Source organism: Neolamprologus multifasciatus, chromosome 8 (assembly GCF_963576455.1).
Source record: "Neolamprologus multifasciatus chromosome 8, fNeoMul1.2, whole genome shotgun sequence".
In the NCBI taxonomy this organism is placed as follows: Eukaryota; Metazoa; Chordata; class Actinopteri; order Cichliformes; family Cichlidae; genus Neolamprologus; species Neolamprologus multifasciatus.
The window spans coordinates 8,627,948-8,654,171 of record NC_140446.1 but is presented as its reverse complement, the minus strand read 5'-3'; the positions used below and the strand labels follow the sequence as shown (position 1 = coordinate 8,654,171).

The following is a 26,224-nucleotide window of genomic DNA, read 5'->3' as shown; positions in this document are numbered from 1 at the left end:
GCTATGGGGCCGTTTTTCTGCCAAGGGGACAGGACGACTGATCCGTGTTAAGGACAGAATGAATGGGGCCAAGTATCGTGAGATTTTGAGCCAAAACCTCCTTCCATCAGTGAGAACTTTGAAGATGAAACGAGGCTGGGTCTTCCAACATGACAATGATCCAAAACACACCGCCCGGGCAACAAAGGAGTGGCTCCGTAAGAAGCATTTGAAAGTCCTGGAGTGGCCTAGCCAGTCTCCAGACCTCAACCCCATAGAAAATCTGTGGCGGGAGTTGAAAGTCCGTGTTGCTCGGCGACAGCCCCAAAACATCACTGCTCTTGAGAAGATCTGCATGGAGGAATGGGCCAAAATACCAGCTACTGTGTGTGCAAACCTGGTAAAGACCTATAGTAAACGTTTGACCTCTGTTATTGCCAACAAAGGTTATGTTACAAAGTATTGAGTTGTATTTTTGTTATTGACCAAATACTTATTTTCCACCCTGATTACTTTTTTCAAGTAATCAGATTACAGTAGTAATCTGATTACTTGAAAAAAGTAATCAGATTACAGTAGTAATCTGATTACTTGAAAAAAGTAATCAGATTACAGTAGTAATCTGATTACTTGAAAAAAGTAATCAGATTACAGTAACAATCTGATTACTTGAAAAAAGTAATCAGATTACAGTAACAATCTGATTACTTGAAAAAAGTAATCAGATTACAGTAACAATCTGATTACTTGAAAAAAAGTAATCAGATTACAGTAACATGTTGCTGTAATCTGATTACTTTTTTCAAGTAACAAGTAAATTAAGGGATTACTATTGCAAAAAAGTAATAAGATTACTGTTACTTTACCGTAAGTACTCTTCATTACTGCATTACTAAACTGTCGTGATTTTGTTTGTGAGAGTGTCTCATGACAATGACGTACGAGCGGCGTCCGTGGCAGCAACAGACGTGTGCAGATCAACAATGGATAATGTGGAGTGCAGGAGAGAGGACGACCGTGCAGCATTCACAGCGTGGAAGTACTGACATTGGTTTGAGTTCGGTTCTGTAAAAAGTGTCAAAAACATTAGCGTCTGCTGTGCACTCTGCATGGGAAGAAAACTTTCTACAGCGAAAAATAAAACACCGAGCGCGCTGCCACGGTGAAATTCACAGAGAAACCCCCGGATCCCCCCACTGACATGACCGCTGCAGCACCGGGCAAACCTTCACTAATGGGGGTGGAAACATCATGCTATGGGGCTGTTTTTCTGCCAAGGGGACAGGACGACTGATCCGTGTTAAGGACAGAATGAATGGGGCCAAGTATCGTGAGATTTTGAGCCAAAACCTCCTTCCATCAGTGAGAACTTTGAAGATGAAACGAGGCTGGGTCTTCCAACATGACAATGATCCAAAACACACCGCCCGGGCAACAAAGGAGTGGCTCCGTAAGAAGCATTTGAAAGTCCTGGAGTGGCCTAGCCAGTCTCCAGACCTCAACCCCATAGAAAATCTGTGGCGGGAGTTGAAAGTCCGTGTTGCTCGGCGACAGCCCCAAAACATCACTGCTCTTGAGAAGATCTGCATGGAGGAATGGGCCAAAATACCAGCTACTGTGTGTGCAAACCTGGTAAAGACCTATAGTAAACGTTTGACCTCTGTTATTGCCAACAAAGGTTATGTTACAAAGTATTGAGTTGTATTTTTGTTATTGACCAAATACTTATTTTCCACCCTGATTTACGAATAAATTCTTTACAAATCCTACCATGTGAATTCATGGATTTTTTTTTCACATTCTGTCTCTCACAGTTGAAGTGTACCTCTGGTGCAAATTACTGACCTCTGTCATCATTTTAAGTGGGGGAACTTGCACAATCGGTGGCTGACTAAATACTTTTTTGCCCCACTGTAGATTTTAGCAAAGCTGATGAGGAAGTGGATGGCTGCCCACATGCATTGAAGAGATTGCATGTTCTCTACGACTCCTCAAAGGTAAAGTGTGAAATGCAAAGAAAACACCAGTCTTTTATTTGAAAAAGAAAAACACTCTTTTACAGTAAAATAAATTATTACTATGGGTTAAATGCCTTTACTTTACCACATAAAGTAATAAATGTGATAAACAAACATGAATCACACATTGACCAAGGAAAGATTTTGTTTCTATCAAGTTTCTATCAAAATATATTTTTGCAAAGTATTTTTCTGCTGATTCTTATCATTTCCTCATTAAATAGTTCTAAAAATCTGTAATATATTCACTTGTTTAAGGTAATCGTCCCTTTGATACCACAACAACCTAGAGTAGTCCTTAAGTGGAATTTATACAGCACCAGTACAAAACAATGATTATCACATTTTATTAATTTCTACTAATAAATATTGATTTTGCTTTGATTTTGCTCTGTTTATTTACTTTCACATTCAGGCAGTTTTTTTTCACTGACTTTGTAACAGCACCATTGGTGTTACTGGTTGCCAATATGCTGCAGCCATTACGCTCTTACAATTGATGTGGACATAAATGTGCAGTAAGTCTTTACATTTTCCCCGCCCTCTTCCAGTGAGGGCAGTGAGATTAGTGCAGCATCTGCAGACAACATAGAGAGGTTAACACACTCACAGCCATGAGAATTGTGGGTTTCTTTTTTCTACTCCTCCTCAAAGGTAAGCTGAGACGTTATTGTGTACTGCATGTGTGTTAAATTTATTGAAAGACTGTTTTTACTTATTATAAATATTTTAGTCTAGGGTAGATGCTTGCTTCTCATCTTGTAGGCATCTCTGTGATGTATCCAGTTGGAATAATTTACTGACAATATTTACACAAATGAGTAAGATAAACCTTCATGGCAAGTTTTGGTTGCTAAATTCCTGCTCAAACAAACTATTACTTTTCAAAAAATATTATATATAAGATTTGCCAAGTGGATAAATGGTATAAACTGAGCAATTAGCTGATCTGGGCTGGCAGTAAAAGAGGCAGCCCAGATCAGTCATGAGTGCAGCTTTTCTTTGTGGCTTGCATAAAATGGCAAAATGGTTGATATTTGTAACTATTGTCATCTTACTGTCCTTCCTGGATGATAAAATATGTAAAGTAGGAAATTTTGCTTTTCATTTTTGTATTAAAAACTCATTTCTTTCAGGTGGAAATGCCTCCAGTTTAGAGATACAAGATTATGGTACAGAACAAACACTTCAAAACTTTTTCGCTCTGTGTTTGCCCTGTGATGAGCTCGCAACCTCTCCAAGCTGTGCCCTACCCTGCCAGCCCCATAGTGACAATGAATTGTACAAGTTGATAAGAAAATAGTTAGATGTTATTAACAGATGATAAAATATGAATAATCTAAGAGATGTGTATTGTTTGTTTATTTGTTTGTTTTTTGCCAGATGGAAGTGCTTCCAGTCCTGAGGTACAACTAACTGGAATGTCAAGTAAGAATCTAATTATATAAATATTGTGTAATGATTAAGCTTTCCCATTTCTTTAGTCAGGTGGTGTTTTTGTTGTGGATAATTTTCCTGACTAAATAAAGAAGAAATAGTAAGTACACATGTACTTGTGAGCATTTTAAATGGATTTGATGCCATAAAATATAGCTGCTCCTCCCAAGGTAAATATACTAACAGATAAATAAATTAAACCAACACTTACCAAATACCATATACTGAAAAATGTAGAAAATAACATCCCATATGTTCTTCTTTCAGTTAATTACCCTGCAGAGATAAAGAATCCTGAAGATATTCTGATCTTTGAACAAATGCGAGGTATGAAACAAAACCTGCAAAGCTTCTTTTTCTTCTTCTTGTCTTTCTTCTCAATCTGTCTAATATTGTAGACTGTGAGTATACGTGCAGACTGAACCAGGTTATTGTTTTAATTCTGGGTTGAGTGTTTATGCCTGTATTGAGTCAATAACAACTTGCTGAAACTTATGCGTTTAGAAAACTGAATTTAAATGAAGACTTGTTTTTAAATTGAATTGTCTGCTCAGATTTTCACATTTACAATAATTTCATTAGAGAATTGATTATATATACATGCTCAATTCAGGCCTTTTTGTGACCACAAGCCCCTAGATACTGGGTTACATTTGTGATCCCATGCTTTTCATGGCTTGTTAAAAGGTTCCTGAAGCAGTCTATACGTACCCACAGAAGTGTTGTTCTGTTGTTCATTGACACCATTAGCTCATAAGCATTAACATGGATAAACATGAAGTTTGAAGTCTCGATAACCACCAGATCACTGAAGTGCTTTTTGAAAGCAAATTAAATTAGCATGGAAGAGTGGAAGGTGGAATTTGTTTTTTCTTTTTCTTGCAGGAATTTACTCTCTAATGCATTATATGTGTATTCATTTCAGATAGACAAATGGACACTGATGAAAGTTGCAGTTCTCAAGCTGTTGTAAACTACCTGAACCTAACCGAAGACAGTGACAAATACACTGTGAGCCGGCCTGTTAAACGCCACAATCATCTTACATGGATATTTGTTGAAATGAAAATTTTTGCCATCCTAGATGTGGTAAGTTATTTTTACTGTTTTGTTTATTTTTAATGACTGCTCTTGTTTTTAATGCTATTTCCTCTGTAGCTGATTAAAAGGATCACAGCGAACCATCTTTTTCAGCTACATTCACGTAGCTGGAAATTTTTAAAATACTGCATTTCATTCTGGACAATTTAAGTCAATTAATTACTGTCATTTCCATCTGTATGTGACCGACCCCCCCCCCCCCCTCCCCTCTCTGACTACATGGAAAGTTGTTGATTAAGTCAGAAAAGGCATGGAAGGGGGAGTTGTGGTGGACTCTGGTTGCAAAGTGGTTTGCAGATGAGTGTGTCTTTTGTCCTGTCTTCCTTCCCTCACCCCCAATTAGTCATGGCAGTTAGCTACCCGTCCCCGAGCCTGGTTCTGCCGGAGGTTTCTTCCCGTTAGAAGCGAGTTTTTCCTTCCCATTGTCACTAAGTTCTTTCTCAAAGGGGGCCGTTTGATTGTTGTTGTTTCTCTCTATTAATTTAGGGTGTTTACCTTACAATACAAAGCCCCTTGAGGTAACCATTGTTGTGATTTAGTGCTATATAAATAAAATTGAACTGAATTAACTGTATGCCATTAGCCATCAGATGATGTGAGATGGCACTGAGAAAAGCTCAGCTTCTCCCCGAAGTAACGCTGCTCAATTTCTTTGCTCACAGAGAGAAACTGATCAGACCTTCATTTCTTACATTTGGGTTTATTTGGTGAGCCTACTCTTAAAAATACATAATTTCTCACTCTATTGGTGAAATTAAAAGTATTATTTTTAAAATGACATTTTCATCTTTTCCTCGCTTTTTTCCCCCCTCTACTTGTACCTCGTCTCTCTTTTTGTCATTCCTCTGTGCAGAGATGGGACAATGAGCACATTTGGTGGGATCCAAATGAGTTCTGTGGACTTGATCATATATTAGTTCCAACCAAGCTTTTGTGGATGCCGGATCTAACTATTGAAGAAATGTAAGTTTAATAAACACTCACTGATTCACAAACAGTCACTACCGAAGAAATTAAGTTATTGTTTAGAAATGACAAAAGCCTGAGACATTTAGATTCATTTGCAGAGAAAACATACATTTTCATCAAGCTGTAGCCTTTCAGTCATCAAATAGCTAATGGAATAGAAAATATAGCTAATAAAAAGGTTAGAAAAAAACAATCTTTACCCGAGACATTTTGTCTTTGAAACTTTGAATCACCATACAAAAAAACAAAGAGGAAATATGATGCAATGATCACAGTGCATCCATTGTCTTGATGGTGGTGATTTTGTCAGACATCACTGCTTTGCAGACAAAACTGTTTAAGTCCTCTTTGTTCAAAGTTTTTACCGGTAGCATCCTTCTTATTATTAATAATAATATTATTAACGATCCACTATCTCACCTTATAAGCCTCTTGAAATCTCTCTCAAATGTAGAAGTGATATTTTTCAGGTCATTTTCTTCTGTAATATTCTTTTCTGTGCTGTATCTGAATGCAGCAGCCTTCTAAGGATCTGCTAATGCGAGTGGTCACAGTACAGCAGTTATGTTTAAGCCATGCGTAAGACTTGACCGAAGATTTTAAAAAATATCAAAATGTGTTTGAACTTCAGAAATTAGACTTTGGTCACCCTAGTTTCTTTTTAGTTCATAGCAGTTTAAAGCAGCGCAGTGAGTAACTAAGATGTGGCGCACAGAAATCTAGATGAATCTTCCATTTAAGCCCCTCCCACCAGTAGCTAGTTAGCTGTTTTATGCTGTAGATACTAAACAAAATACCATTCTTATACCTGAGAGTTTTTTGTTTACATAGTAGGTGTACTTAGGTTGTTACAGTCCGTAACAGATAATATACTATTTTTAGTTACCATAATCTAATTTGTTCTCATTGGTTACTCAGGACAGAGAAGGACAAAGCCTCTCCAAGTCCTTATCTCAACATTAGGAATTACGGTTGGGTTGAATTTAGGAATGATCAAGTAGTGCTAAGCACCTGCAAGATGCACGTGTACAAATTCCCCTTTGACATTCAGAGCTGCAACCTCTCCGTGAAGTCTATCATGCACTCTGGTGAGCCCATAACATTTTGTTTGCATGTGTTTTCAATGGTCTGATGAACACACAGCATCAGAAACCACAACATGTATACCTTCCTTGTTGGACTGCTCACAGTTATTTTTATATTTCACTACAGATGAAGAAATTCTGTTATTCTACCAGGAAAACAGTACTTTGATCTCAGCGTGGTCTCGTGAGGTGATGCACACACAGTACGAGTGGCTGTTCATCAACATGTCAGTCACCAACAAAACTGTTAACCATTTTGGCTTCAACCAAACTACGATTATTTACACTGTAAGTATCGCTAAAAGCAGAATAAAAAAATCGGGTACATTGCATACTTTAGCCACACTATGATGACTCATATTTCCACAGCAAATGAAGGATATCACTATCCATGCTTCTGCGGTTTAGTAAGTTGTAGCAATGCAGTGTGCTTGTTGCCAAGTTAGTTGGTTCAAATTAGCAATGATAAATTTCAGATAAATACACTTTATTAAGGGGGAGCACACTCTGGCGACAGTGGGAAGGAAAAACTCCCTTTTAACAGGAGGAAACCTCCGGCAGAACCAGGCTCAGGGAGGGGCGGAGCCATCTGCTGCGACCGGTTGGGGTGAGAGAAAGAAGACAGAATAAAAGACATGCTGTGGAAGAGAGACAGAGATTAAAATCAAGTAGTATTCAGTGCAGAGAGGTCTATTAACACATAGTGAGTGAGAAAGGGGACTGAAGAAGAAATATTCAGTGCATCACAGGAATCCCTCAGCCACCTACACCAGCAGCATAACTAAAGGATGATTTAGGGTCACCTGATCCAGCCCTAACTATATGCTTTATCGAAAAGGAAAGTTTTAAGTCTAATCTTAAAAGTAGAGATAGTGTCTGTCTTTTGAATCCAAACTAGAAGCTGGTTCCATAGAAGAGGGGCCTGAAAACTGAAATTCTCTCCTGAGTTCTCCCCATGTTTGCATGGGTTCTCTCTGAGTACTCCTCACTCCACAGTCCAAAGACATGTAGTTAGTGGGTATAGGTTAATTTGAAACTCTAAATTGCTCATAGGTGTGAATTCGGGTGGAAATGTGAGAGCGAATAGTTGTCTGTGTCTATGTGTCAGCCCTGTGACAGCTGGGATAGGCTCTGGCCTCCCCGCAACCCTGAAAAAAATAAGTGGAGGAGAATGGATGAATGGATGGATAGTCACTTTATTAATATACATAAATTACTCATATATATATTTCATTTGTAAAATAGAGTGTAGGTGTACAGAAATGTTCCTTTAAATTTAGCATAACAATGGTGACAGGAATAATGCTAAGATCTTTGCAAGTCAAAGTTACATACCGATCAAACGGCATTGATTCTCAGAGAAAGCAGACATTGTTAACTACCAAGTAAAATAACTGAATGTACAGCACAAAATAGATAGATGGAAGGCCTCAGGGCAAATAATCTGCAGGTGATCTCTACAAACCACAAGTTGCATCAATCAACAAAAATATATAGCCAGTCCAAACTGAGGCAGCGGCGGCATGTATATGACTCCTACCTATAACGGCTAGGGAACAGCTGAGCAAGGGAGGGATGCTCAGATAGAAGATGCTATTTATAATTTATAAATAAATATAATACAGAAAAGGGCCATCAGATTAATACATAATGCAGGGTACAGGGATCATACAAATAGACTATTTTTCAAAATGCAAGCTATTAAATTCCAAGACTTGGTGGAGTTTAAAACAGTGCAAATTATTTTTTAAAGCAAGAAATAAAATGCTTCCAAAAGAAATCTGTAAATTGTTTATAGAAAGAGAAGGTGGGTATAACTTAAGAGGGAAATGGAATCTAAAAATACAAAGTGTTAGACATACTTTTTAAAGTTGTTCTATCTCTATAGCAGGAGTTAAATTATGGAACAGTCTAAGAGAAGAAATGAAAGAAAGTAACAACATAAACCAGTTTAAAATGAAATATAAAAAACACATTTTTAACAAATATAAGAATGAAGAAAACAGGGTTAACCAGGGCGGTAATGTTGCTCGTGATAGTGTTTTAGTTTGTTTGTCTCATAATTTGTCAATCTGCAAACGTTCAGTCCTTCTTTATATGAAAGTAACTATACTGTGGTGGGGCTTGTTTATTTGTTTGTTTGTTTGTTTTTGTCTTTGCTTTACTTTTGCTTCATATGTTGTTTGCTTAATTTAAGGCTAAAAGAAAATTAAATCAATGAGAGGTAAAAGTTGAGGGGGTAGGGACTAATAAGTGTATACTTCTGCCTCCTCCTTTTCAAACAAAAGAATGGAATAATATTTTGTAATGATTGTGAAGGCACATGTTTGAAATAAAAATGAACTGAACTGAATATAATATTCTTTTTGCTACTGCACATTGTCACATAATTTTTGTTTATTGCAGCAAAGAAAATGTTTGATATTGTTACTCACTCTGTGGCTATCTTGTTAGCATATGTATAGTTACCTCTATCCAACATAACCACCTGACATAAAATTTGGCAGATTACCATGAAGAGGAGATCTGTACTCTACATTGCCAATTTCTTGCTGCCAGTCCTTTTCTTCTTGTTTCTGGACTTGGCTTCTTTCCTGATCTCAGACAGTGGTGGCGAGAAACTGGGCTTAAAGATCACTGTCCTGCTCGCTGTCACAGTGATGCAACTTATTCTCAATGACATTCTGCCCTGCTCTTCAAACAAGGTTCCACTTATAGGTAATGCAGCTGAATCTTTGTTTGACTGTGCATAGCGCACCAGTTTTACTGCAGAGTTGAGATCTTTTATCACTGAGCTATTTGTTTTAAAACACAATTAATTTTAATAATGACCAAAGCAACCAAAGATGTACTGATCCACCCGCAAAACACTTCAAGCTGCTCATCTCACTGTAACAACAAGTAACTTTGCTGACTCAACACATTATGTGTCATTACTGGGATTCTGGCCTTCACTCTAGTGCTCCAGTCTAATTTCACTTCAGTTAAGTTCTGTTGTATCACATCAAAATACCAGTACACAGCCAGTACAGTTAGTGCTTTGAGCAGTCCAATCGTGTCAATTATACATCCCCTGGCATTTCAAATAAAGGAAACAAACTAGTATATGAGTGTTTTTGTTATTTTTCAGGGCTAATTGTTGTGCAAACCTTAATAAGTCATATCTGTATGATTTTAATACTCTACTCTCAAAATGTTGCACTCTGAAAAGGAAAAGAATAAAATACAAATTAAAAAACTGCAAAATTCATACAATGTTTCTTTAGTAGACACCAATGGCAGTTTTTAAATTTAAAAAATGGTTATGTGCTGCTGTAGACTGTTGGTTAATCTGGCTTACAGACTCAATAATTATTTACTTCTCCATCTTATTGATGCTGTCTGCTCTCCTCAGCAATCTACTGTATTGGAATTTTTGCTCTCATGCTGCTCAGCCTACTGGAGACAATGTTGGTGATGTATCTGATTGAGAAAGACTCAACAGCCCAACACAATGAGACAAATGGGGACCAAAGCCTGACTGAGAGATGTGGGGACAAACAGGGCAAATCCAACTTTCAGTGCTCTTTTAGAGGTATGCTGTCCCATAGTATCATATAAGCTTATCATACAAACCTCTATTACTCTTGCAGGTTTGTATGTGTAGGTACGGTTTACAAGCTCAGACTGTTTCAGAGCTTACTATACACTGATTGTTTGTATCATTCTAATGGTGTGGCGTTCTGTATGTCCTTTAGACATGACAAAATTGATTCACTGTGCATCTGTCTATGCAGCTACTGATGAAGCACCACCTGTGACCAAAGAGGTTAGATTAAAGTACAACAGCTATTATATGCATGGAAGAAATATATCCCTATACTGAATGAGAAAAAAATTACATTAGAAGGAAAAAAATGTTTATTGCATGTAGCAGCCACTAATAGACCATATATGGCCTAAAACCTTGTTAATTGCCTTTCTATGAAACCACATTAGGGTAGCACCAACAAACTGATGGAGATGTCATTTGATATGGAAAAGATCTCAGATGAGCTGGAGAGGATTGAGAAAACGGTGAATCTGCTCAACAGCAATGGAAGCAAACAGGAGAAATCCGGCTACTGGACCAGAATGGTTAAAGTCATCAACAGGGTTTTCTTAATTTGCTATATCATAGCAGTCACTGTATTTTTAGGAACTATGTTTTTATTGTGGAGAACTGCTGAAGACTAGTATCTCTAAAGTCCAATGAAATAATAATAATAATTAGAATAATTAGAATAATTATAAATATTGCTGATTACATGTACTTATGTGTGGTCTTTGTTCACACCTGTAGTTCATTTCCTTTGGATTAAACCAAGGAATAGGCCAGTTAGGTCAATTTTGTCTCATCTGATGCATCTAATATTTACTGACCTGTTATACATTACTGTATGTATTACACTCTTTTGATGTGAAAGGCTCAGTTTATTCTTCAAGTACACAATTAATTATTTAAAGTCTAGTGTTTTGTAAGTGTAGCTGACAAATCGAGTTAAAAGCTCATCTGTGGGAATGTAAAACAATGTAGCTACTGCTGCTTTATGTGCACATTTACAACTGTATGCTCTTTTAATGCGTAGTCATTATGTCTTTCTATAACAACCAAAAAACCAACCAGGAGCATGTATCAAAGTATATCAAATGAAAAAAGTAAAATAAATGGAAATTGGAATGTACAATCAGCGGTCTTTATGAGGTACACTTATTTAACTGCTTGTTGTTGTAAATGCCAATCAAACATAACCAGCCAATCAACCCAGCACCTTTGGGATGTATTGAAACATTATCACATCATGGATGTCCAGCTGACAAATTGACAGCAACTTTGTCCTACTATCATGTTAATATGAACCAAAATATTTGAGCAATGTCTAAATGTGTGTCACAGAGAATTAAGGAAAGTGTTCCTATTGAGTGTATGTGTGTGGGTGAGTGTGCAGTCCAGAGAGATCTATCTCCACGCTGTAACTATCCAAAATGGTAAATACTTTTTCTTCTTTCTTCTTCTTCTTCTTATATAATATATTTAAAATTTGGTGCAGTGTTAGACTATTGCCAATTTCTAGAAGGTTGGCATTGATAAAACATTGGTTCTGGCTATTTCTTGATGTTGTATTTTAAGTTGCAGGTGGTGGATTTTTTTTTTTTTTTACCAGCAAATGTGTACAAGACACTTTACAAATCACAATGTAAATTTTCACAAATTCTGAATTACATAATTTCTCAACATTCAATTTAATAGCAATGCCTGGTGAAAGATATAGTAGATAATTTGTCTTTGGGCTCAGCGCTAAAGGGACTCTTTCATTAATTTTTCCATTAGAAACGTTGCACAATTGCAAAACTTTTCATTAAAGCTTCCTCTTGTACAATCAGTTTAAGCCTCTTAATTTCACATCTATGTAAATTTAAGAGAAGATGCTGAAGTTTGGGTTCTTTTGCACTTGAGGTATGTCAAAAAGAGAAGCATGGATTGACATATCAAATATAACTGCCATTTCTATTGCCCCCACAAACTAACTATTTTAATTTGTTTATAATTATTATTCACAATTTATATTTTATTTAATAATTGCATATTATTATATTCATCATTTATAATTTAGTATATTATGACCTTTAAGAATAAGATCAAAGATAGCACTGGTTGCAGTGCGCTGTTTCCTCCGTTGCTACAGGGGGCGCTGTTTGCTTCAGTATCTCCGTATTGTCGCTCAGTTAGTGACGTGGATTTTCATTGAAGCAGTCAGTGCTGCCAGAAGCAGTTTCTCCAGCCTTATAGAGCTCTCCTTCTAACGCATTTTAACCACATTTACAAGGTGAATCCGTCGCTCTCTTTCGTCGTTTTTCACTTTTAACACAGTTGTGCCGCAGCTGTCGAAACAGGTGAGCAGGTCGCGTAAAATGTTCACATTGCAGGGTTTTCCTGTTGCTAGTTCAGAAGTATCTGCAGTAAAAAACTACAGAAACTGGCCACTCATGTCAGTATTTCTTTGTCACAGTCCCTGTGATGTGTGTTTACTCACCACAGACTCCAGAATGAGTAAAAACAGCAAAGTGTTGAACCTGAAGGATAAAATCAGTGGGAATGAAGTGGACCTGAGCTTGTGTAATCTCACTGAGGTGCCAGTCAGGGAGCTGGTAAGTTACTCAGCTGCTTCAAAGCATACTGTAGTTTTACACTCACCGTTACTCTGCTGTGGTTTGTTCCCATTTCTGTTTCTTGGTTAAAATGCTTGTTAAATAATTACCTGCCACTAATGTCAAACTTGACTTGTAATGTGATGTTTTCCAATAGGCCCTGTTCCCCAAAGTAACAGTTGTGGACTTATCTTGTAACAACATTACCTCCCTTCCTGTGAGTATTGAACACTCAGATTAAACATTTTGTTTGTTTTTGATCAAGTTGATGCGCTTAATAATATTTTTTTTTTTTGCAAAGACTGTTTGTTTGAGAAGTTTTAGAGGTCAAAATTATTTTATATTATTAGGTATTTGATCATCTTCAAATGTTTTAAGTATTTCTTTGTCTTAGTTACTTTTTCATTGTTTTAAAAAGTAATCACTCTTGCTTTAGTGAAGTATTTTCAGTAACTTACATTTTCTGAAACTCTGGGAGCCACAAGTTGAATTACCCTGCATGCATTCAAATGTCTTAATTAGGGATGCACCGATACCGATACTGTAAAATGTGTGTGTACTCATACTCGTAAAAGTTAACCGATACCATGAACCGATACCAACTTATTTCATTAATCAGAGGGTGGCTTGTCATTTCTGTTGTAGTTTTTTAGATTGGCCACTAGGGAGCCAATTATTATTTTATTTATTATTTATTTAATAATAATTATTTTGTTTGTTTGTTTACAATATGGACACTCTGCAATAATTTAAAAGTTTATTTTATTCACAAACCTAATTTGTATTTATTTTATTCCAAACAGAAGTGTTTATTTATTATTCTGAAAGCTCGAGACAGTGCCAATAGTTCAGTGATATTTTGTTAAATTACAATGTGGAGACTCTACAATAATTTAACAGAAGTGCTTATTTTTCACTTGAAATTTTTTTGTGGTCATTTTTATTAAGATTTTATTTTTTATCGACAGGGAATATAATAAAACCTGTCTTCCAATTAATTGTATTTGTGTGTGTGTGTGTGTGGTAGAAGTATCGTCTTTTGTACTCTGTATCGGCAAGTACTCAGATCCAAGTATCGGTATCATATCGGTTTGAAAAAATTGGTATCGTTGCATCCCTAGTCTTAATGAATGAGCTGGGATGTTTATAACTGCTGTGTGTCTCTTTGACTGGGTTATCCTCCTGCAGCCAGAGTTCTGCAACCTGACCCACCTAGTGAAGGTGGATCTGAGTAAAAACCAGCTGAGCAGTCTGCCAGATGACCTGGGGAACCTAGTGAACCTTCAGCATCTAGACCTGTACAACAATAAGCTGACAAATCTGCCAGTGAGCTTCTCTCAGCTCAGGGTGTGTGTTCTTTGATAGATGTGCATCCATTGTTTAAGTTAGCCTCATCCAGCAGCTTTAGCTTAGCATAAAGAGCTAAATTCATAGCCAGAGTTTGAGCTACTGGATGTAAATCTCCTAAATCTCAGGAAGAAGCTAGTATATGTGTTTCTAAACAAAAATCCTTTGCTTTTTTGTTAACCTTTGCTGCTGCTGATAACTTGCTGTTTTCTTACTTTGTAATTACAAGGTGTAAAGCATGTGGTTGTTGAGGTTCCAAAGCTCAGTTTTAGCTCTTTCTGTGTGTGTCTTTGTGTTCAGAGTCTCAAATGGTTGGACCTAAAGGATAACCCACTGGAGCTTGGCCTGGCCAAGGCAGCAGGAGACTGTCTGGATGAGAAACAGTGCAAACAGTGCGCCACTAAGGTGACAGAGAGAATGACAAGTCAGCAAATTGATGATATTACCATAAATGCGTCCAAATACTAAAGATCGTGGGGTTTTTTAGGTTCTGCAGCACATGAGAGCCATTCAGGAGGAGGTCGATCATGCTCGAGAGAAACGACTTTTAAGAGAAAAAGGTAGGCAGCATAATCATTTGAGAACTTCAAAAAAGTAATACAAGGAGAAAAAAAGCTATTTTAAACTAACAAGTATACTGTTGCATTTGGTTGAGAAAGCTGTTTGATACATTAAAAGAAACTGATTTGCAAAGTGGGGTCATATTCTCCCCAAGTGTTACAGGAACATATCTATCCTGCGTATCGTCCACACAAACAACACATTTTTGAAGTTGTGTGAAATGTAGCGGAAACTTCATCTGTAGCTTTAAAAAAACAAATGCAGTGGAATACAGTGAAGTTAAGTATTTCTTACTGAGATCCAGGGTTGTAGAAATTATGAAAAAGCACATTTAAAATGCTCTGCGTACAGTAAGGAAACTTAGATGTTATCAACCATTAGTATTCACACCGATTGATGTACATTAATGAAGCACGAGTCTCACTGTGCCCTTGGAACAGACTATAAAAGGATTTGAAAATGTTGACTGAATAAAAATGGAGGATTATAGAATTAATACTACAGAAGTGCTATTAAAACAAAAAAACCAAAAAAACAGGAAAAATAATAATAAAAATGAATAATAAAAAATAATTCTGATGAAAATGTGGGACTTTGAGGGTGAATTCTATCACAATTAATATTGTTCTTACTATTAAAACATTATGGTTAAAAGTTGCAGTGACACAGAATGATTACATGTGTAAAATAAGACTGCTAGTACGCTAGTTTATTTTTACACAGACACAAGTATGTTATGTTCCTAGTTGGGGGTTTAAAACACAAAAAGTCTAAATAGTATGAATCTAAAAATGTGACATCAAGACAAATTAAACAAGGAAAACTATACTTACGACTTTACTGTAAAGTGTGTTCATGAATTCATTCATTCATGCATGCATTGCTCCACCACTCAAATCTATTATTGTTAAAAATCAGAGTTTTCAGATAGATAAATGTATTAAAAGGTTAGTGCAGACTCGCACAATAATTTTGTGGGTTGTTTTTGTTCTGGATTATTTGAAAAAGTATCGCAAACAACAGACCGAGAGGATCGTTGTTAATGGGAGTCTTGTTGCCACTGTGAAAAGAAGTAAATGCACTTCATCTCATTTATGGACAGCAGGAAAAAGCTCCCTGAAATACAAGCTTATAATGTCCCAGCAAGAATAAATCTGTGTAATTGCATCTCTTCTGGCCACATTTCCTTCATCCTTTAATCAGAGCTGGAGAGGAAGAGGGAGACGAAGCAGAGGGAGCGGGAGGCCAGAGAGAGGGAGGCTCGCAAACGGGAAAAGGCAGAGGAGAAGGAGAAGAGGAGGAAAGAGTACAATGCTCAGAAGGCAGCACTGGCTGCACAAGAGCAACAGAAGAAGAAAAGTGAGGAGAAGAAGAAGAAGAACGGACCGGCAGCAGGTGGTAAATCTATTGAAATAGAAAGTATCCGTGTCTATGTTTGAAGACTTTATTCAGCTTGTAACAGGCCTTTTCTTTTTTCCTTTTTCTTTGAAATGCACAAATCACTCAAAGTGGTCAGAAAATCTTTTATTTCTGGTTTGATGAGTCACTCTGATGTCAAACATGTGTTTCATTACAGCAGATAAAAAGGTCGCTGTGGAGTCTAAGCCTAAACCTCGCCGTTCTGTCATTGGTCTGATCTTCAAGCTCCTTCTCCTGCTGCTCGTGGGATTGGCCGGAGTCGCCGCTGTCTGTCGCCTGACTGACCTGCAAAAGGAAGCTTTCTGTCTGCCGATAAACACCGCAGTGGACGACGGCCTATCCTGGGCCAAAGAGCAGCAGGTTGTGCTCAGACAGCTGGTGCAGAATCTGTCGACTGCAGCGAAAGAGCTTCTCGAATCCACACAAACATCTAAGAACTAAATACTCATGCGTCCATCAAAGCTCAGAGTTCCAGGTTTTCCACTATCACCTGTGAACCAAGGGATTTTGTTTGTTTGTTTTTTAAATATGAGAAATCATGAGTCTCATTAAAGTGGGTAACCCTGCATCTCCTTACCATGTTTGTGATGCTGGGGAGGTGAAAGGTCTGTACAGATAAATGACAATGGAACAGGTGTGAAAACCATCTTAAATTCCTATGGAATTGTCTCTCTTGTACCCTCTTTGTACTACAGTGTGTTTTTTAAAAAAGAAGAAGAAGTAATCATCTTAAATGTCTCCCTGTCGACCATGTTTTGCACTTTGACCAGCAGCCAGCTGGTTTGTTTTCTGTGCATTACACGGAGCACAGGCTGTATTTGAGAGACGTTCAGTGAAGTGTCAGGGGGCCCTGTCTGTGCTGCACCAGTCACATGTTAGCTGCCAGTCACAGTTGTCCATTTGCCAGTGTTAGATCAGGCAGTCTGAGCATGTGCAGTAAAAGCTGTGTCAATACAAAGCCTTTCCAGCCATATAGTCAACCCTCCTTAATTTTGCACTTTGGAGTCCAAATGATAGAAGTGGATTTTATGTTGTCACAGCTTATATCCTCAGCCGGTAAAACGTTTTCAGTCACACAAATACCAAAGATATCAGAGGTAGTTAAGAAAAAGTGTCGGTATTATCCAGCAGAGAGCAAAATATCTCATGTAGTACATGTTTCCTGCTTCCAGATCTTTAACAAGAGCAAAAATCCCCTTTCTGATGGTGTAAAGTTGCTTAACCACAAATCTAATCCCGTATAATAAAAGAAAAGGGCAATTTCAACAGCACATCTCGGTTTTTCTGCACAATAAATAAATGCTGCTGTAGTACGTGCAAGAAATCTGTCTGCACAAATAAAGAAAGAAAGTGTAATTCATTACTTTGATGGTGTATGAATGTCATGGGAAGAGATCTTTATCAATAGGAAAGGATGGCCTCCATCCAGTGGCCCAACAACCATCTTCCAAGATCGAATTCGATGTCTTCCATTTCACTATAAAGCTCTGTTTCCTTTATGTGCATTTATAATAAACAACACCAGCAAATCAGAAAACAAACGTTTACCTTGAAAGCTCAATGTGCAAATTTAGAAATACTAAATAATTTCAGTTCTGATATAAATTAAAGCTCAGCCAATGCTGATGATTCTAATACAACAGGTCATTTTAAACTTGATAACACTTTTTTTTCATAAATCCTGCACAGATTGTATCATTTCAGATTTTTTCCTGCTTCCCAACTGTGAGTATTTTTTGCAGACCTAATTTTTCAGTAACAATGTGCAAACTCTAAATTTGTCTTTAAACTGGACTACCAATAAACAAGCTTTGCTACTGTCGCAATAAATTAATGTTTAATTCAGATGCAGCGGTGAAGGACAAATAAAACTCAGATATTCTGTTTCAAACCTCTTTAGTTGTGAATTTGGCATCACTTTGTTGAAAGCGTGGTGTGCTGTTTTTAAGAGCGTGGCATGTCTATCTATGTCTATCTAACCCCCAAGACTGCTAGTTCAATGTGCATATTGAATTAGCAGTGTAAATAAAAAGCCTTTTTTTAAAAAAATCTGTTCTTTGTGTAATTTTCCTGTCGGCATAATTAAATGCGCTGCAAAACATATTTGGCTCGTATATTATTTGTGACAGAATAACACCTTGGTGACAAGAAAAAGCTGTCAATAGGTTCAGGTCTAGTTTTGTCTTTGTTAATGTAAAATATAGTGTTCAGTCTCTGCACTGCCATTTCATGATATTAGCTGCAGACATACTTTGGGCAATAAATAAAGGCAGGACTCGTACTATGCATTTTTTTTAAGTTCCATCTCTCCTCTGCTAATTCGACGTATTTCAGCTTTAGCATAGCATTCAAAATAGTGTTGAAGGTGGTGCAATATGGAATAGAAGAAATGGTCAACATCCTGGTCATTTATGTAAATGCTGACACATTTTTTTAGAGTTATAACCCCAACAAGTTGGAGAGTTGGCTTTCTGGGTTTTGTAGTTTGGTGAAATGTTTAACATTGTTGTAAAATGTTGTGAAACATAAAGTACTCAGGTGATGGAGAAAGTAATAGAGAATCAGTGTGTAATGAGCCTGAATGTAGCTTCACTGGAGCTTCTGACTTTATTACATCAATGTGACAAAGAGGTGGAGCTCATGTGATTATTTGGTATGTTATATGTTAAAGCACCAGGATGGGCTTGGTGGTGAAATGCAGCTTAGAAGGTCAAAAAAGAACTATAATGCTCATATTCAAGTTACACACTGATGATCATTGTTAGTGTTTAAAAAAACCCATCTTGATCCACTTTTACAGCTGCACTAAGACACCTCAGGGGACTCTGTGCTGTTAGAGCCATTCTCCAAAACTAGACTAAAACTGAACTAAACTAGCTAGAAATTGCAAACAATACCAAAAACATTACTCAGAATGCACTCCTTGGACAATTGAAACCTGAGACTATAAACCACCTAATTTGACCAACAAAGCGTTCTGTTTTAGCTGCCATCCATTAGCTTTTTGTCTAATACGACCATTCTGCGTGAGTGAAGTCTGGGAAACCACAACAAATACATTTTAAAAAAAAAGAAAGAAAATGGGTGGAAAGTGCCTTTAGTGGCAGTTCATGTTTCCTAAATCTGATTTTCCAAAATAGGGTTGGAAGGAAATTCAATTAAAGGTTTGGTGTCACAACTGAAGTTAATGTAGCAATTCTTCAAAAAAAAAAACAAAACAAACAAGTACCTCTCAGTTCAAGTCTAACAAAACAAGACTGAAAGAAATGTAACAATCATTCAAGCAGCCACACTTCAATCTGATTTTCAGTTAGGTCCATGTTTTTTGGAAAAATTACTTTTTCGGAGGGTAATTTTGAAAAAAGAAGGGCCTCCCTATATGAGGGTGTCTATTGATAATGGCTGAAACACCCGATGAGTCCAAGGTCCGCTACTGACGATGTGTCCTAAATTTTAAAATGATAATCTTAATGATAAGGTCTTAAATAATCAGGCCCCATCTTATCTTAATGACCTTGTAGTACCATATCACCCTATTAGAGCACTTCGCTCTCGCTCTGCAGGCCTACTTGTTGTTCCTAGAGTATTTAAAAGTAGAATGGGAGGCAGAGACTTCAGTTTTCAGGCCCCTCTTCTGTGGAACCAGCTTCCAGTTTGGATTCGGGAGACAGACACTATCTCTACTTTTAAGATTAGGCTTAAAACTTTCCTTTTTGCTAAAGCATATAGTTAGGGCTGGACCAGGTCACCCTGAATCCTCCCTTAGTTATGCTGCAATAGATGTAGGCTGCCGGGGGATTCCCATGATGCATTGAGTTTTTCCTTTCCACTCACCTTTCTCGCTCACTATGTGTTAACAGACCTCTCTGTATTGAATCATATCTGTTATTAACCTCTGTCTCTCTTCCACAGCATGTCTTTTATCCTGTCTTCCTTCTCTCACCCCAACCGGTCGCAGCAGATGGCCCCGTCCCTCCCTGAGCCTGGTTCTGCAGGAGGTTTCTTCCTGTTAAAAGGGAGTTTTTCCTTCCCACTGTCGCCAAAGTGCTTGCTCATAGGGGGTCATATGATTGTTGGGTTTTTCTCTGTATCTATGAAGCGCCTTGAGGCGACTTTTGTTGTGATTTGGCGCTATATAAATAAAATTGAATTGAATTGAATTGAATTAATCTAGATCAGATCTCTAATCCCTAAACCTAACCAAGGAAGGAAAATAGCAGATTAGCCTGGGTAAAAGACGAGGCACAGAACGATGTGTGCTGCTGGCAAAGTTTCTGGGCTGCCTTTCCTCATGACAGCCATCCCTCAAGAGTCTCTCCATCTAAAGCAATGCACTATTTATTAGTTCTTTATTTATCCAGGTAAAAAAATCTCATTGAGATTAAAAATCTCATTTCCAATCAGGGACTATAACATCTAGTCCTTTTTCCTGAATCTCAAGACCTCATGAATGTCTGTTGTTGACTGAATAGGAGGACAGTGAGATTTAGGAGTATGAAGTATAAAAATAAACATGGCAATAAAGCTCCCACAGCTGGCATTTAATGTTTGACACCAACCAGTTTTCAGCAACAAAATTAAGAAAAATATGTGACATTAAGAGGAATATGAGACTTTAATGTATAAGAGATGTGTAAATAACACATTAGGCTGTGGTTTTTAATGGCTGTGCATCAGTAAGTGGAAAAAAGCTCTTAATTTCATTCTGGGGACAGAGTGAATAATTAAAAAGAAGTAGCGCCTAATGCTGCTGAAAGCTGGTGACTAAAACCATCAGTTTGGTCCAATTAGAAGTTTAGTTTCAAAAAGTCAGAACTGGTCAATAGAAATACTGAACCAAACATAAAAACATCACCTTTCAATTTTAAGTGTAAATCTTCTCCAAACAAAGGACACTAGAGATATTAACTTGGTTTATAGATAGAGAAGCACAAATCTTTGCGTTGGCAAGTGATTTCTAGTTTGCTAAGGTGGTACACAATCAATATAAAGTGAACCAGCTCCACTAGAAACATCCGCCACAGCATCTTTCATTTCATTTTACTCCGGGCATCGGAGATGACAACGGTTAAATCAATGTCTCGACTACAGTACACGATTTGATGCGTGAGGATGAAAGTGTGATGTCATATTCAAACCTATGCATTTGTTTTTCAACAGTGTTCAGGTTACAATTTGCAGGTTTATTCCTCCGCAAAGTCCAACAGCCAGCAAGATCACGCCAAAACCACCAAGACGAATTCCACAAACCTGGTGAAGCGTATCCAAAAAGGAAGAACCCATTCAACTCTATTGTGATTCTGGATTTCCTTATTTAAAATTGTATGAGGTATGGCTTTGTCCTTGTCTGCCTCTGTTTGTCTTATAATCAGAATTTTTTGCCACTACGTGACAGAAAATAACATTTCTTGTGACTCGAATAAAGGATTCTGTTGCAAGTTTTCAGATTCACATGTCATCCTGTCACATCATCCTGCTTCACAAGCTGAAGTCTTTAGAAGGTGAGTGAGAAGCTCAGTACAGAACCTCACTCTGAGAGCAGTTCATGTCCGCGGCTGCAGGTCTGTCTGTAATCTCGTTCCTTCATATGAGCTGCATCGTCCAGCAGCTTCGTCCGAACGGACTCATCTATCGTCAGCTCGAGTGTCACCTCTTTGAACACTGCACACTGCGACACCTGCAGCAAGCAAGACGACTTTGTATTAAATTCCCAAACAAAAGGTTTATTTTATAGAGCACAATTCCACACAGTGAGATCTGGTTACCTCTTGGAAGTGGAGCTTCTTGAACATGGTGATGCTGACCTGGTTCTCCAGTCCGATCTTTGCTTGGAACTTTCTGACCCCGAGTTTGGTGACTCCTGATGGAGGAAAACACACTGATCACCACCATAAAATAGCTGTTTTTTACAAATGTAATGTAAAAACTGTACTGTACTGTCTACAGTACTTTAAAAAAGGCTGAAAAAATCTTTCATTTCCATACAGAACTCTTTAAAAGTCTGACAGACTGTTCTGGCTGCCTCACCATAGCACATCATCATACGTGTCACCTCCTTTCCGACGCCCTTGCCTCTGTAACTGGGCTCTGTTAAAAAACAAACGATAAAAAACACTTCTTCTTTATCACAGAATCAAAACAATGTAACAACTGAACAAAAAGTCTGCACCGAGCATGTAAAAATGCACTGGTTACTCTCTTATAGATGTTTTTAAGAACCTGCTATCATGATCTCCAGCTCAGCCAGCGAAGGGTCTGTTGGATCAGTCAGGAAGATGTTGACATCTCCCACCATGCACTGCTCCTCCTCCACACTGGGGTCTGCCCACCGCTGCTTGTCCAAAATGATGAACGTGCACTCTGGAAAGGCAACATAAAAACACACAAACACAATGAAAATGCTTTTCTCGGCATTGCTTTCCTATCATGTCTACTGATGGCTCCTCACTGTCGTCATCTTCCCTCCAGCTCCTCTGCATGTCGTACTCCTGATCCAGGGTCAGCGGCTCTGAAGCGGTCAGCTGCTGCAGCTCCGGAGACTTCATCCACTCGTGATACCTGGATGAAGTTAAACTCACTAATCAAGACGCCCAGGAAATATGAAATAACAAAGACAGCTGGTTACTATGATCAAACTAAAATACTCAGAAATTGAAACATTTGCTGTAATAATAAAAAATAAATAAATAATGGGTTGAGAAAAATCTATTATTGCCAGAATTAATTATGAACTATATGTTTTAATACAAATATGATATGGGAGGTATTTGTGATTTTGCTGTGAAAAAGGTTTTAATAGAAGACAACTGTGGCAGATATGCATCTTGTTTCTGGCTCAACCTGTTCAGGAGTTCTCCAGCTGGCTATGTCAATAAAACTGCTGCATGACAAACTATTTAACTAACTTTTACAGCCACACTCACATGTAAAGAAGCATCCGATGGAAAAACATACGATGCGCTGAATGAGAACTCAAGCATCTGCATGACTGTGTGGCTCAGTCATTTTATTTCAGTGTTATATGACAGGTTATCTCTAACACTCATTTAGGGGGATGAACAGTTTAGAAACACTCTTATAGTGCAATACATCTTAACGAGTTGCAACACAATAGTTAATAGTGCAAAGGCAGAGAAAAGGCTAAGATTATGCCTCTTTTTTGCAGGTTTCACACTTCGCAAAGCCTTTGGAAGACCACATATTTGATACCTCTGCCTTAAAACATACTCTTTACTAAAGACAAATAATGTGTCATTAAGCAGTAAATATGACCTGAACGGATTAAACTATCTTTATTCTTTGTATTGCCTTTCCTTGTGCAGTTGTAAATGCTATTTGTAAAACAAATGTTTTATACTTAGCACTAAAAGACTGTCACATAGAGACACACATATTGTAACAAGAAGTGGTGATAAGAAGAGGAATAAAAGGCGGAGAGGACAGTTAACAGCTGTGATGCGGGGATCGCTTCCGCTAACAGCTGTTCACGTTACCTGGGCACGTGGTTTACGTTGTAAGGAACCAGCACGACTCTGTGTCCCTCCAGTAAAGTGTTCTCGTTTATCTTCATGGCATCAAACCGCTGATGAAATTGTAATAACTTTAAAAGCGATCCACGTTTCTGCTCAGACACCGCTTCCGCATACAATATTCCTGCAGCTGCGCACAGGAGTCACACAGACAGGAGGCGCCACCTGCCGGACAGAATTAGGAAGCACGAAAGGGAGGGAGGTTTTGTTTTGTTTTTTCAGAACTTTAATTGAAATTGTAAAGTGAACAGTCAGTCATTCCAGTTCAGTTTGTACAGCAGACATTCAGGGCAAATAAGAGTAACAATAAGCAATACAATGAAAATGAAAATAGGAAGGGTAAATAAATAAAGAAGATAAAAGTGATCTGACAGACTTCATAATAGCCTTGTGCTTGAAAATTATATCTGTGACATCTCATTTGTTGAAAATTTCTGGATGAATTTCAATTAATGATAAACCTTTTTAATTTGAAGTTCATTTAAGAGAATTTAAGTAAAATTCAATTTCCATTAAAAACAAACTAAATATTGGGATTGAGTTTTGAAATTTACATTTATGTATGTGTAATTTCCCGAGTAAGATTGACAATGGCACATAATTTATTTTCTTTGGTTTCAAAGTAAGTGATAATGTCCTTCCGGGGAGTTTAAACTTCTAACACTAACCTGTGACTCATGGATGAACCAGTCATGTGCTTACACATAACTGACAACTTGGCAGAGAAACTATTTTAAATGATTTTAAATTGTATAAAATAGCATTTTTGTATCAAGATATTAGCATAAAACCTCCATGATGTACAGTGTGCCCTTAAGTTTGAGGAAGCTGGACAGTGTGGACAACTAAAGAAGTGACAGGTCTAACCAACTATCAGCAGCTTCTGAAAGTCATATTCTTGAGAAATATCCCAAACAAATCAATGAAAGACCTGAAACAGAACCTGAGAGATGCATCAGGCCCTTCAGTTCATCTGTCTGTTCACCCTCAGTGGAAAGGTGGCTGTCAAGAGGCTAATCTCCAGCGAGGGGAGATGGGGAGAAAAGGCTGAGGTATCCAAAATTAGACAAGAACTGGACTGAAAATCAGTGGCAACAGGTCTGATGAAGTGATGAATCCAAATGTACATTTTTGTACATTAAATTATTATCAGAGGAGAGCGGTACAACAGTGAGTGTCTACAGCCATCTGTGGAACAAAGCTGAGGCTAAATCATGGTTTGGAGTTGCATGTCAAGCAGTGGCGTCGAGAATTTTTATTTGCCAACATGTAATACCATCTGGAAAGGACCATGTCTTTATTTCTGAGCAATGACATTGATACCAAACATATTGCCAATGCAGTAAAAGCATAGCAGGGTGAAAAACACACCTGAACGCTACCAGTCATTGATTGGCCTCCTGCAACGTTATTGAAACAGTTTGTTATCATCTTGACAGAGAACAGAACAAAAGGAAGCCAACATCCAAGTAAGAATCTCCTGAATCCTGAAGATCTATTTCTGAAGACTACTGAGATAAATTACAAGGAAGATACCTAAGAGATTTCAGGCTGTGTAGAAGAATAAAGGCAGTCATACCAAATTTTGACTTTAGTTAGAATTTTCAAGTTACAGTATTTTCATCTATGTTTGCACATATTTTAATAACTTGCTGAACCTATTTCCCATTTTCTTATGAGTGGCTCAAGACTTTTGCACAGTACCGTAAAGATTATAAAAGTGTTTTCTGTTTTTCTAAAGAAAAGAAAAAAAAAGAAAAAGTGACTATCCCATCCACTTATTTGTACGATTTTTTGTAATAAAAATAATAATTAATAATAATTACAATTTGTAATAACTAGTCATTTTAAGATATAATATAGTATAATATAATGTAATTTTAAAAACACACAAAAGAAAATCACGGAACAACACACTCAAGACCATTTATCCCAGCTTGATATGGTATGCATGCCTCTTTCTAACGTTGCTATACACAGGATGCACTCTGGAGTTCACTCTGAAAGATCTGAGGATAAATCATGGAGGTTGAAAGACGAATAATAAGCAGGAACATGAGAATGTTTATATCAAAGTCTATATTTTGTGTTTGGCTGCTCTTATGTCACATGTTGGAGGTTTAGACTGAAAATATCTCTACATTTGAAATGCTTACAAGCTAAATAAGACTTTCCTACTCAGGCTGTAAGATGATCTATATTAAAATCTGAGTCTTATTACAGCATTTTTTATTAAACCCTACCATCTAATTGTTATATTACATAACAGTTTCTCACATTAGAATTCATATTCCTTTGTTTTAAAGTAATACATGAATGAGAGAATTGCACAAAAAATGTCACTGAAACTTGTAGGAGCCTAAATATTTATTTATGTATTTATTTATTTTTTACCATTTGGGGGCAGCAAAAACTCAACTTCGTGCTGATCTGATGAATTTAAGTCCAGTTTTTTTTCCTCTTTGAGTTCTGATTTGTTCAATATCAGCTACAGAAGATAACACCTGAAAAATTAGCTAAATGTTGAACAGCAGCAGCTGAAAACTACACTCTGAGAGCAGTGAACGAAGAGAGTAAAGCTACAGGTCAAAAAACTAAACAATGGGCTTTT

General features: G+C 37.4%; 3 protein-coding genes across 8 annotated transcripts; 2 read left to right on the top strand and 1 right to left on the bottom strand.

Annotated features, from left to right (window-relative positions):
- The first annotated feature begins 4,084 nt into the window (after window positions 1–4,084).
- Window positions 4,085–12,245, top strand: LOC146512425 (5-hydroxytryptamine receptor 3A-like). Of its 2 annotated transcripts, XM_085169523.1 has the most exons (8): window positions 4,085–4,523; window positions 5,198–5,242; window positions 5,389–6,592; window positions 6,717–6,877; window positions 9,097–9,307; window positions 9,984–10,163; window positions 10,327–10,397; window positions 10,568–12,245. In XM_085169523.1, exons 3-8 carry the CDS (start codon window positions 6,523–6,525, stop codon window positions 10,802–10,804), a joined length of 930 nt encoding a protein of 309 aa, XP_085025649.1. In that variant the 5' UTR covers window positions 4,085–4,523; window positions 5,198–5,242; window positions 5,389–6,522; the 3' UTR covers window positions 10,805–12,245. The 2 variants fall into 2 exon arrangements, with proteins under 2 accessions (XP_085025649.1, XP_085025648.1); XM_085169522.1 differs by lacking the exons at window positions 4,085–4,523; window positions 5,198–5,242 and having other exon boundaries at window positions 6,497–6,877.
- A 103-nt stretch (window positions 12,246–12,348) lies between these two features.
- Window positions 12,349–17,350, top strand: lrrc59 (leucine rich repeat containing 59). Of its 4 annotated transcripts, none has more exons than XM_085169519.1 (8): window positions 12,349–12,502; window positions 12,648–12,757; window positions 12,915–12,974; window positions 13,946–14,104; window positions 14,405–14,509; window positions 14,592–14,664; window positions 15,869–16,060; window positions 16,245–17,350. In XM_085169519.1, the coding sequence occupies exons 2-8, from the start codon at window positions 12,656–12,658 to the stop codon at window positions 16,523–16,525; spliced, it is 972 nt and encodes a 323-aa protein (XP_085025645.1). In that variant the 5' UTR covers window positions 12,349–12,502; window positions 12,648–12,655; the 3' UTR covers window positions 16,526–17,350. The 4 variants fall into 4 exon arrangements, with proteins under 4 accessions (XP_085025645.1, XP_085025643.1, XP_085025646.1 ...); XM_085169517.1 differs by having other exon boundaries at window positions 12,350–12,502; window positions 16,242–17,350; XM_085169518.1 differs by having other exon boundaries at window positions 12,356–12,502; window positions 12,619–12,757; window positions 16,242–17,350.
- Window positions 17,351–19,545: 2,195 nt separating this feature from the next.
- Window positions 19,546–23,775, bottom strand: nat9 (N-acetyltransferase 9). Of its 2 annotated transcripts, none has more exons than XM_085169524.1 (6): window positions 23,578–23,775; window positions 22,533–22,642; window positions 22,304–22,444; window positions 22,112–22,171; window positions 21,850–21,944; window positions 19,546–21,761 (listed from the first exon to the last, which is right to left on the bottom strand). In XM_085169524.1, exons 1-6 carry the CDS (start codon window positions 23,652–23,654, stop codon window positions 21,612–21,614), a joined length of 633 nt encoding a protein of 210 aa, XP_085025650.1. In that variant the 5' UTR covers window positions 23,655–23,775; the 3' UTR covers window positions 19,546–21,611. The 2 variants fall into 2 exon arrangements, with proteins under 2 accessions (XP_085025650.1, XP_085025651.1); XM_085169525.1 differs by having other exon boundaries at window positions 22,533–22,661; window positions 23,578–23,739.
- Window positions 23,776–26,224: the final 2,449 nt, after the last annotated feature.